We start from the raw sequence: 12,292 nt of genomic DNA on the forward strand, positions 1-12,292 counted from the left end.
CTGCATGGGACGCATGCGCAGACGCGCGTGGGGGACCAGGTAAATGCATGACGCCATCATGCCCAGTAACCGCATTGCTTTGCGTACCGTTATTTGTTGACCTGACTGATAATGTGGAATTTGCAGTAGTATATTCCGAATTCTCTCTTCCGAAGGGAAGGTCAACCCTTTCTGAGTATCTAGGATTGCTCCTAGGAACTGTTTTGAGGTGCTTGGCACCAGACTTGACTTCTTCTCGTTGATAGAGAAGCCTAATTCGTGGAGGAGGTCGATAGTCCTCTGAATGTTTGACCTGCAAATTCCTGGGGTTTCCCCCGTTATGAGCCAGTCGTCCAGATAAGGGTACACTGGGATTGCCTCCCTGCGTAGGTGTGCAGCTGCCACCGCCAGTACCTTGGTGAATACCCTTGGTGCTGAAGCTATCCCGAAGGGCAGTACCTTGAATTGGTAGTGGCGACTGTCCACCTTGAAGCGCAAGTATTTTCTGTGCGCTGGGAGCATGGAAATATGAAAATAAGCATCTTTCATATCCAAGGTTGCCATGTAATCCCCCTTTTTTAGGAGGGGGATTACCTCTTGTAGCGTGGTCATACGGAATTTTTGGGGCTTGACATACTTGTTGGCAGGCCGTAAGTCCAATACTGGGCGCATTGTCAAATCTTTCTTTGGCAAAAGGAAGTAAGTTGAATAGATACCCTTGTTTACCTGGTGTCCTGGGACGAGTTCTATCGCGTCCTTTTCTAGCAGAATGGCGATCTCCTCGAGAAGGATCTTCTGATGTTCTAAGGAGTGTATTCTTTGTCGTGGAGGGTGTTTCCGGGGACGCTGCAGTAATTCTATACAGTATCCTGTGGACACTGTTGACAGCACCCATCTGTCTGAGGTGATCCCTTCCCAAGCCTGGGTGAAGTTGGAAATGCGTCCCCCTACTGGGGTTGCGTGAGAAGGGACCCTGAACTGAGCGTCACTGCTTTGGTGGAGGCGTGCCACCTCCCTTGTTGGGGCTGCCTCTGCCTCTTCCACGACCTCTCTTGTTACCCCTGCCGTAACTTTGGGTAGACTGCTGGTTGTTGTTCCATTGTGTACCCTGTCCTTGGGCATAGTTGCCTCTTTGTGAATTTTGGCCACGTGGGCGACGAAAATTACTGTTCCCCCTCTGGTTAGGGGGTTTGTTGGTAAGCTGGCCAAGGGATTTGAGAGTCTCGTATTCGTCCTTGGCATTCTTAAGTGCGTCTTTGACCGCTTTCCCAAACAATAGATCGGGTTCCACCGGCTTGTCTATTAATGAAGCCTGGGTTTCTGTTTTGAACCCCGACTGCCATAACCACGCATGTCTCTTGATAACAGTACCTTCTGCTATCAATCTTCCTGCGTTGTCCGCGGCGTCGAAAGTTGCTTTTAATATGCAACCAGACACGGCTCTCCCTTCTGCCGAGATTCGAGCCAACTGGCCCTTTAACGGTTCAGGAGCAGAGGCTATGAGCGCCGCGACCTCTTCCCATTGATGGCAGTTGTAACTTGCCAACAGGGTGGTGGAGTTTGCAATCCTTGCTTGGTAGGCGGACGTTGAGGCTACCTTCCTGCCAAACCCGTACAGTTTTTTGCTCTCCTTGTCGGGAGGAGCTTCTGACGACGATAAGGGTGTCCCAGCCCTCTTCCGAGTGTTGGTAACCACTAGGGAGTCTGGTTTAAGATGTCTTCTTATATAAAGAGGGTCAGACTGGGCTGCCCGAAAAAGTTTTTCGACTCTGGGGTTGACGGCTCTGGTGAGGTTAGGATTCACCAGGGATGGATCTATTCTACGTTGGATGGATTTAAGGATAGGGATGGTCTGAGCGACCGGCCTCCTCTCTCCCACCAACTCTTCTGCGAAGTCCCTTTCCTCCTGTACACCGTGGGTGTCGATGTGAAAATGTTCTGCTGCGCGGGCGAGAACTTCATTAAGGAGGGGCTGGTTATCAACTGGCGAGTCGGTAACTGGGGCTTCGCTCTCTACCGGGGAATCTACTCTGTAAATTTCCTGCTCATCTTCTACCTCCTCCAGGTCCTCATCATCCGCATAGTATTCAGTCCCGGTTTGTTCCTCCATAATTGTAAACTCCTGGTCCCCTTCAGGGAAAGGCTGTCCTTGGTATCTGGGGTGTGGAGTAGAGTATGGAGTAGAGTAAGGCTGCACCTCGAAGGGTTCAGGTCTTTCGAACCGGGCCTTTTTACTTAGGGTGATAGGATCAGAGGAGCCTGAGGGTGTGGCCCCTTGAGGGTCATACGAAAGGAAATGTTCTGGGTTTTTGTCATAAAAATCAGCTAAGGAAGACATCCTTGACATGACCCTGTCTATGTCTTCACTGGACCATTCTTTGGAACAGGGTATGACTTTAGTAGGCAACTTAGAGGACTTATCAAGGGTACCCTTGCTGGATGTTGATGTCCCAGTAGATTTGTGTTTGTCTGTCTGCTTAGGGTGGAAGGATGGTCTTACAGGAGTGGAAGGCTGTGCTTTCCGCTGTTTCCCCCCCTCCCCGTGCGTGGAAAAATGTTTTCCCTGCCCCTTGGAGGCCCCAGAGACTTTCGACGCCTGTTGTCGAGGGTCTGGAGAGGTATCTGTGTGTTTCGAGCGTGGGGCCTCGCTGGTGTTAACTGCGGCCTCGGTCTCCTGGAGCGCGGCCTGGGGGTGGAAGTCGTCTTCGTCTTCCGACGATCGAACTTCCGTTAATCTAGGGAGCGAGACACTCTTGGCAAGAGTGGATGATTGCCTTGCGTCATGAGGCGATCTCGATCGAGAGCGCCCAGAGGACACCGAGTCGGACCGTTCTATCTGTGCCTCTTTCCGAGAAGTCGACGTCGTCGAGGTTCGGTTGGACTTGTGTGCTTAGTGTGTGTAGGGTGTGTAGCGCTTGCGTCGCCGGGGGTCTTCCCCATAGCCGCCCTGCCGGACAACCTTCCGAGGTTGGGGACCTGCGCTCGGCAGTCTTTCGACGCCGTAATGCCCTCGCCGTCCGAAAGTACGGCGTCGCTGCCATCGCTGAAGGCGCCCTCCGCTGCCATGGCCGCCTGCCTGGCGTGGTGGGCCCAACGCTTAACGGTCCTTAAGTGTCTTAGGCTTAAACCTACTACACGCTCTGCAGTTTGCTTCGGGGTGGTCCCTCGGCAAGCAGAGATTGCACGTGGCGTGCCTGTCGACCCAAGGGTATTTGCGGTTGCACTTGGGGCAGAATTGGAAAGGGGTACCCTCCATACGCACCTTGAGGCAGCGGGCTGGTAAGTGTAGGAAATATATAAGGTGTACCTATATACCAAGAGTGAAGAGTATGTACCACCCCCCACTCTCCCTACTTGCAGGGCCGAGGCCAGCGGCCTACTAGGCCCGGGCCGAGGCCCAGATCCGTCGTGCAGCAGCCGACGGTCGATGTCTTCTCCAGCCGTCGTCGAGTGTCGAGGGTCGACGTTGGGGTGGGGAAGGATGTCAATAAATAATTTTAAACTTCAATAATTAGCAAAAGTATGGCTAAGGCCAGGGGACTCCGCAAGATGCTTCCAACCAGTATGGCGGAAAAAAACAATCTGAGGATCCTAGACGCGTGAGGGATCTTTGGTACAGTGGACGTCACACTAGGGATAGTATTACTGGCACGCCTGTGTCGACGCCCATTTTCGAGTTTCGAAAAACAAACTGTAATACTCCGCAGCTTCCACTAGATGTCGGCCTATGCACAGCATGTGAATCTAAGCAGATTCCACAAGCCTCAGAAATATATATATATATATATATATATACGGTCAATTGTGAAAAGGTCAATTGTGACCCTTTAAATTCGGTCAATTGTTCATTTGAACAATTGTAAACGAACAATTTGGGTAATACCAATGTCACTAGGTAGTAAAAAAAAGAAACCCCTGCCACCAGCCATTCAAGTGAGTTAGTGTAACAAAATGTTACATGAGGAATGGGTTAAAGGAATGAGTAGGTAATCCCGCCAGCATTCCACATAGGGTGGTGTGTGCTGGACCCATAAAGTAAAGCTAAGTAAGACAGGGGTCATTTTACTATTCTTGGGAACAGTAGTTCAACCAAGAAAATGTAGTTAAACATTGAGAGAAGCCCAAGCGACTTCTCAGTGGCACTGCACACACGGTGCTGTGGGTCACAATGCAAAAAGCAGAGGTCTATGGAGTTTACCAGAACTCTAAGGAACATAGAAAATCATAGTCAGGAAAACACATGAGTGAGTGAGAAAAAAGGACCCACTCACTCAGGCGTACATTTTTTGTTTTAAACCCGAGTCCTGCAAAAGAGCTGGGGGTCTCTAAGGTTTAAAGGGAATTGGCCCAGAAATGAAAATTCTCCCCAACACTATTTAATCATGGATAGCTACTGCCCAAAACATCTTCCCAGCAGCAGACATCCCCGGGAAAGGAATGCCAAAGAACAATGTGACCAAAGGATAAGCAAAAAGCCTCATGGCACAGTGTTAGGGGAGTTTTCGTCAAGTCCTACTGGGAGTAAGACTTTAGTTAGCTTTCCCAGTGATTTGTAGATCCCCCAAATCTTAGGGCCTCATCACGAGTTGGCGATAACCCGGCGGTATTACCGCCAGCATTACCGCCCGCGCTAATAGCGTTACCACCAGCCGGTCTGCCGCTATTAGCAATAGATTAAGGGTTGGGCAGTAACTGTAATTCCCCATTCCCCCAATGGGGAATTTTCGGCGCAATTGGCACGGCGCTAATTGTGCCCGAAAATGGCCATTTCTTCGGGCGCATTTACCACCAGCTTGGAGCTCGCGATTGTGCGGTCCCTTAAATGCGGCGGTAATAGCATTACCGCCGTATTTTAGGGTTACCGCCCAACTTGTGATGAGGCCGTTAGTATCAGTCTGTACTAGCTCAGGACCATGGTAGTGTGACAGATCACTCAGGTTTATCTTAAGAGGAAGATGTGCGCTGTAGGTAAGTACACTGAATCTTAGCTAGACAGGCACAACAAAAAATAACGTACACATATAATCATATAGAAGATATATATTTAGTATATTTACACCAGAATCACTTTAAATACTTCAGACGTTTACGGTAGAACACTTAGGAATACTATATAATACACTTCGAAGGGCAATTTCACTTTTATGTTTGTTTGCTGTTACATTTGTAGCAACGTTAGAAAGGGAAAAGACAGTGTTATCGTATTATCGGTTATTGCGCACTCATGTGGTTTTCAACAGGTTATCCGGTAATGCATTTACTCTGCAAACACAAATATAAAAGTCACTTAAAGGGAGGAAAAGAAGAAGAGGTTAGTGCAACATGAGCTTAGATCAAGGTTCTAGAGACGGTTTCTTGGCCTGGCAAGTCCTTTAAGTCCAAAAACACAACCCTAGCTATAGATAGTTTGGAGAGGGTTTGACAAACAGCGAATTATGAAGAGTTCCTGCAGATTTCTTCCAGGGCCGACAAAGGCAATCTGATGAGGGGGGCTCTATTTTGGCTGCCCTGGCCGGAGGTGGCGATCGTGACGGACGCATCCCTCACGGTATGGGGAGCTCATGCCAACGAGTTGACGGTCAGTGTCGTTGGTCTCCGTCGGAGTCCACACTCCATATCAATCTGTTGGAGCTGAGGGCCATCAGGCTAGCCCTCAAGGCTTTTCTACCGACTCTGCGAGGAAAGAATGTCCTGATCGTGACGGGCCACACGGTGGCCATGCACTACCTCAACAAAAATGGGGGGCAGGGTCACTTCCTCTGTGCAGGGAGGCGATGCAGCTCTGGTTCTGGGTAATCCAGCAGGAAGTTTCGATCTCGGCAGTTCATCTGGCCGGAGACGAAAACGAGACGGCGGACGCTCTGAGCAGGCAGAGCGCAATCTCTCACGAGTGGGAGCTGGCTCAGGAGATTCTCCTGGAGATCTTCGCCCTTTGGGGGACACCTCAAGTGGACCTCTTCGCCTCCAGTGCCAACCGGAAGTGCAAGAGGTTCTGCTCGCGGGAATTTCCTCCAAAAAGAGCCTTAGGAGACACGTTTGTGGTGGAGTGGTCATTCCCACTGCTGTACGCGTTTCCTCCAGTCCCAGTCATCCCGCAAGTACTGCGGAGGTTACAGAGGTTCGGTTCCCAGATGATCCTCATTGCTCTGGCGTGGGCCCGGAGGACGTGGTACCCGGACCTTCTCGACTTGTCCATCTGCCCTCCACGTCGTCTTCCCTACCGAGACGATCTTCTCTCACGGGAGGAGGGTCAGGTTCTCCATCCAGAGGTCAGATCCCTCAACCTTCACTCTTGGCTTCTGAAAAGTTGAGGTATAAGGATTGGGACCTCCCTGAAGACATGATGGAGGTGTTGCTTTCGGCCAGACGGCCAGCAACAAACTCCCTGTAGCGTTGCCGTAAGTTCTGCGAGTGGTGCAGGGTTAAGAATGTGGATCCTTTTGCATGTGACATTCCCATGGTTCTGTCTTTTTTTGCTTTCTTTGGCCCACAGGGGCTTGCAAGTGGGTACCGTTAAAGGTTACCTGGCGGCGGTGTCCATATTTAAGCGCTCGTCTGAAGAGTGTTCCTATTTTAAAATTCCTTTAATTTCTCAGTTTCTGAAAGGGCTCGCTAATGTGTTCCCTCCGTCACCTTTCCAGGTGCCCGGTTGGGATTTGAACCTTGTTCTCAAGTTTCTGATGGGTGCTCCGTTTGAGCCTTTGCCTTCATGCCCTTTAAGACTGTTGAATCTTAAAACTGTATTTTTGGTTGCGGTCACTTTCGCTCGCAGAGTGAGCGAGTTACAGGCACTTTCAGTTAAGCCACCCTTCACTGTGTTTCATAAGGACAGGGTTGTCCTTGGAGTTCGTCCTTCCTTTCTTCCGAAGGTCGTGTCGGAATTTCATTTAGGCCAGAAGGTTGTTCTTCCGGCGTTTTACTCTCCTCCACATCCTGGTAAGGAAGAGGAGAGGCTCCATAGGCTTGATCCTAGGAGAGCGTTTTATATTTCACGTATGTCCCAGGTCAGAGTGGACGATCAACTCTTCATTGGTTACGCTGGAAAGCGTTTGGGACAAGCTGTGACGTAACAGACTTTGTCTCGCTGGATTATTTTGGCTATCTGAGTGTTACCGCTTGGCGGGTAAGGACCCACCGGTTGGCTTGCGGGCCCATTCTACCAGGGGTATGGCTGCCTCTACTGCCCTACAGAGGGGTGTTCCTATTCGTAACATCTGTGATGCAGCCACCTGGGCTTCGGTACATACTTTTGTACGTCACTATTCCTTCCATTCCTTCCGTTGGCACGATCTGGCCTTTGGCAAGGCGGTCCTTTACACCGCAGTTTGATTGGGCATTCTAAATTTCTGTTTTCTAAATTCTTTTCCCACCTCCTTGCACTGGTACTGCTTTGGGAGTCTGTCGTAGATATGGAATACGTCAGAGGACCCAATCCCCTCGAAGAACAAGTTACTCTCTTACCTGGTAACGTATTCCATATCGCTCCCTCCCTGCCTTCCCCGCTACAGAATTTCTTGCGTGATTGCAGCTCATGTTTCCACAAGGCTTTGTGTGTCAGACTGGCAGAAGAATGGTACCACACGTTCTGGGGGAAAAAACTACAACTGAGGCTACGTGCGTCGTACTTCTAACATCTGGTGACGTTGGCCGTCGGAGGAGGTCCTCGAGGGCGGCGTATCGACGTCATCGACGCAGGACGCGGACGCCGAAAGATTTTCCGTACCAGCACAGCTGTGGTGATTACTGTCATAGATATGGAATACGTCGTCGGACCATCACATCGAAAGAACGTTACCAAGTAAGAGAGTAACTTGTTCTTTGTCGTGTTGATTTGAAATACTACTGTTAAATTACTAGCAAGTTGTTACAGTCGGTAACTTGCTACTAATTTAACAGTAGTATCTTCCATTGTAAACCAAATGTGGCTCATATGTGACTTTTGCCAAATCTGGTCTTGTTTTTTTTTTGTGTTTGTGAATTTACTATTTCTACATATGTGTCTAAATCTACAAATACATTGATTTTTGTCCATTTTCAAACTGATCTGTGACCCTCAATGGCTAGTATTTGTAAACTAGCTCTGTGCCTCTTTTAAGCCCACCTCCTCTACACGACTGACCTGGTGTAGCTATTGACTCTTCCCTTCTCCCTGCCAAGAGATAAGGCAGGCATTAGTCCAAGGGCTGAAACACTGACAAGGGTCTTCTGAGATCAGAGAGAGGAGCAGTGCTTCACCGGGCCAATCACTGGAGGGGATGCTGGTACTCTGCAGAAGTCATTGTGTAATTAGCGCGCTGCTCTTCTTTACAGGAATATTAGCTTCAACATAGATCTGAAGAATGGCTGCAGAAGTCCTCCTCTTAACCAGATTTGGGGTTGGAAGCAAGTCCAAACCAATGGTAAGGATCTGACACATTCAAACAGCCAGTAGTTACCCAATCAGGGACAACTACTGGTTTCACATCTGCTCAGCAGCAGACTCTCACGCACCAAGTGATGTGGACTGAGACCAGACAGTCCCAGCCACCTCCCTTTGGCTGACACAAACAAACAGACAGACAGACAGACAGACAGACAGACAGACAGACAGACAGACAGACAGACAGACAGACAGACAGACAGACACACACACACACACACACACAAAGGCTCACTAGCCTGCAAAAGCAGCAGCTTTCCCAGGCAAGTGCATAACCTTATAAGGGATTTCATCACTGGGGAAAGCAGGAAGCTACATCATCCTCCTTACTGCCACAACTCATAGTACGGCAAAGTGGTAATGTGGCAGTAAAGTGGTGGTAATGGAATTAGCGCCATCTTTTGCCACACCGCTGTGCTTGTAACAAGGCCCTATGTCTTTGAACAGTGCTGCCAGTATTGACGCCTCCACATTAAATCCCTACCTGCTTCTGCCGTTCCAGTTCAGCCTCTAGCTCTTGTTTTGACCTTCTGTGTCCCGCTAACTGCTCTTGGAGGTCCTGCAGCTGTTCTCTTGTTGATTCTGCTTCGGTTACCTGCTGAGAATCCATGTCCTAAAGGGAGGCAAACAAAGACATCTGTTAACCAAAACAGAATGGTAAACTACTTACATGTAACACTAGTTTTGTAGTATTGGTATTTTAGTCATATGTTGATCCTGGACACTTTTTGAAATTATGTTTTTTTATACATCCTCTCAAATTCTGGAAGTGGCCAAATCAAGAAACCCTGCAATTCATCAGTGCCATCTTTGATTAGATTTGATGAAGGAACATAAATATTAGTAACTTGAGGACTTAAAACAGATGTAGCCAATGCTAGCGCAATAACTGAGTTCAGTTTATCAAGCAATACATTTTCTTTCATAAGAGCACAAAATAGACCGACTTCTACATACATCAATAATCAGAGAGGTTTGTCTTACTAATAATTTTTCTTAATGCTTAAACCCAGAAAGTAAAAGTTAAAAGGTGGGTAGCTGCTTTGCAAGTTTCAAACCTATGTTTGTCATCTTACCTCACATATAATTAACTCTGGGACAACATAGGGGAAATGATTTTTGCCAGCTTCAAAGTTTATTGAATGTATATTCAATGTATATTGACTGGGGCTGGCCACAAAGAAGACTGTAGGCCTGTAGCCGGCAGGCGATGCCGGCCCCTCTCCTAAGGCCCCACTTTTAAGGCCCATTCCTGTCTGGCCCTGCCTTTCCCTATTTACTGCTTTGGAGGAAGCAGCCAACATCCGAGCCTGTGAGGGCTCCTTTACTTTCACTCCAGCGTGGCCTTTCCATCATGGCCACCAGGATGCATCAGGTGCTGTTGCCAGCACCTTGGAGGCCAGAAGACCGCCTCCATGCCCCTCCGATTGGCTGGGGCTAGCCACAAATAAGACGGGAGGCCTGTAGCCTGCAGGCGATGCTGGCCCCTCGCTTAAAGCTCCCATTTTAAGGCTCCTGGCTGTGCCTGTCAGGGCCTGGCTGGACTGAATGCCCCCCCATTTTTTTCATCCTCCACCTAAGCACATCCTGTTGAATTTACCTGGATGACATTTACCCCTCGTGCAAGGCCTACCTGAACTCAAGGTACACATGCAGTCTTACATGCGAGTAGGCAGCTCACCTAATTTCGTTACACCGTGACTTTACATCTGCAGCTACCTATGGTTTTCCAGTGTTTAGTGTGCATTGCTTAAACATAGAATTTAGGCCTTTTTTCATCTGCAGCCACTTTGGGTTGGATGTGCATAGTGTGCCCGCCTAACTCCCTCCTCATCCCTTCCCCTCCTATATGTCTCTTGCACATTTGCTCTGTTCGTCTTACCCTACATCCCCCCCTTCCCTCTCTCTTTTCTCCATGTATAGCTCTTGCATTGTTGTAACGACCGTCGGGCACATGCAATATTTGATGTCATATGTTGTAACAGTTTGTATTCCTCCTGTCCTATGTTGTACCACTAAACTCCTAGCACTTGCCCATTTTGAATATACTAATGCCTATTAAGAATGATAATCTTCGTTCACACCCTCCCTGCGTTGGAGTGCTTTGAAACGCTTGTTAAGTGTATAGGCATATATATAATATATGCATATATGACATGCATTCATTACTCACCGTAATAGCATTTCTGATGATTGTATCTGCTTAGATTCACATGCTGTGCATATGGTCCGACATCCAGTGGTAACTGCGGAGTATTGCATCTTGTCTTTCGGGGACCGAAAGGGGACGTCGGCATAGGCGTGTCTGTAACACTATCCCTATCGTGAGGTGTAGTGTACCCAAAATCCCTCACACGCCGAGGTCCCTCTGATTGTATTTTTACTGCTATAAGGGAGCCCATGCTATTGTTACTTCCATCTGAGCGGGGATGCAGGGTGGGCGCATGTGAATCTAAGCAGATACAATCATCAGAAATGCTATTACGGCGAGTAATGCATGTCTTCTGATGCTTGTTAATCTGCTTAGAATGACATGCTGTGCATAGACTAGCGAGCAGTACGCAGAGTTGGAGGTGGGTTGTGAGAAGGAACAGTAGTGAAAAGATGTCTTAATACTGCTTGTCACACCTGAGAATCAGATCTAGAATGAGTGTCGATGCAATAGTGTTTTGTAAAGTTGTTTACAGCACTCCAGGTTGCCGCTTTGCAAATGGAAACAAGGGGAACATTTGCAATTAATACTATGGAAGCCCCACTGCCCAGAGTAGAGTGTGCTCTAGGCTTGAAGGGCAGTTCTCTCTTAGCAAGAGTATAACATAGTGTGATGCATTTGACAATCCACCTTCAGATAGCTGATTTAGATACAGGATCCCCTTCTCTACCAGCTGCCACTGAAACGAAAAACTGGTTTGTCTTCCTCAGTGGTTTTGTTCTTTCCATGTAAAACATGACTGCCCTGCGCACATCTCTTTCGGCCATACTAGTGGGATTCTGGAAGAAAGTGGGTAGTTCGATTTATTGGTTCACATGGAACTTTGAAATGAATTTAGGCGCAAATCTGGGATGAGTGCGCAGAACTACCTTATCCCTATGGACTGTAACAAAAGGGTCTAGAACTGAAAGGGCCTGTAGTTCGCTTACCCTTCTAATAGAAGTGATAGCCACTAGGAAGGCTGTCTTATAAATAAGGTCTTTTAGACTTGCTTTATGCATTGGTTCAAAGGAAGACCCCCATGAGGCTGGTCAAAACCACATTTAGATCCCATCCGGGAGCTGGGTTAGAAATGGGGGCGGCGGAGGGGAGGGGTGTGTATTCTCTTAACCCCTTCCTTAATAACAACAGGTATTTTCCACCACAACACTTTCTGTTGTGTGACATAGTATAGGCTGATAGAGCAGCTAGATGAACCTTTAGGGAATTAAAAACCAAACCTGAGTCTAACAAATGAGTTAGGTACAACACAATGTGGGTAGGCGAGCAGTCAATGGGATTGACGCCCTTGGTTTTACACCAAATGGCAAAGCTTTTCCACTTACTGGAATAGCAATAACGAGTGTTAGGTTTTCTAGCCTCCCTGAGTATGTACATGCATCTCTGAGGGAGTTGAAGGTGTCCAAACTATATGACGTCAGGAGCCAGGGCGCCAAGTTCAGAGTTTGCGGGCATGGGTGTAGTGTCTCCCCTCTGTCCTGAGACAACATGTTGTACGGGTAGGGTAGTCTCACAGGGGGGAGAGGCACATTTCCATTAGATGAGCGAACTAGTGTTTGCAGGCCCACATGGGGACCACCAAAATCATGGTAACCGGTTCCTGGTGCATCTTGTGCACTATCTTGTTGAGTAGGGGAGTCGGAGGGGGCGGGGGGAAATCGTACACAAATTTCCCTCACCAT

At 48.4% G+C, this 12,292-nt stretch overlaps 1 protein-coding gene across 5 annotated transcripts in view; it reads right to left on the reverse strand.

Moving 5' to 3' along the window:
* GOLGA5 (golgin A5) overlaps positions 1-12,292 on the reverse strand; it is an 800,028-nt gene that overhangs the window by 459,680 nt on the left and 328,056 nt on the right. For all 5 annotated transcript variants that reach the window (XM_069637743.1, XM_069637746.1, XM_069637745.1 and 2 more), the window contains one exon: positions 8,883-9,011. In XM_069637743.1, the coding sequence (XP_069493844.1) occupies positions 8,883-9,011 (129 nt within the window). The remainder of the gene's footprint in view (positions 1-8,882; positions 9,012-12,292) is intronic.

The sequence above is a fragment of the Ambystoma mexicanum genome, chromosome 14 (assembly GCF_040938575.1).
Source record: "Ambystoma mexicanum isolate Mex_15411 chromosome 14, UKY_AmexF1_1, whole genome shotgun sequence".
Classification (NCBI taxonomy): domain Eukaryota; kingdom Metazoa; phylum Chordata; class Amphibia; order Caudata; family Ambystomatidae; genus Ambystoma; species Ambystoma mexicanum.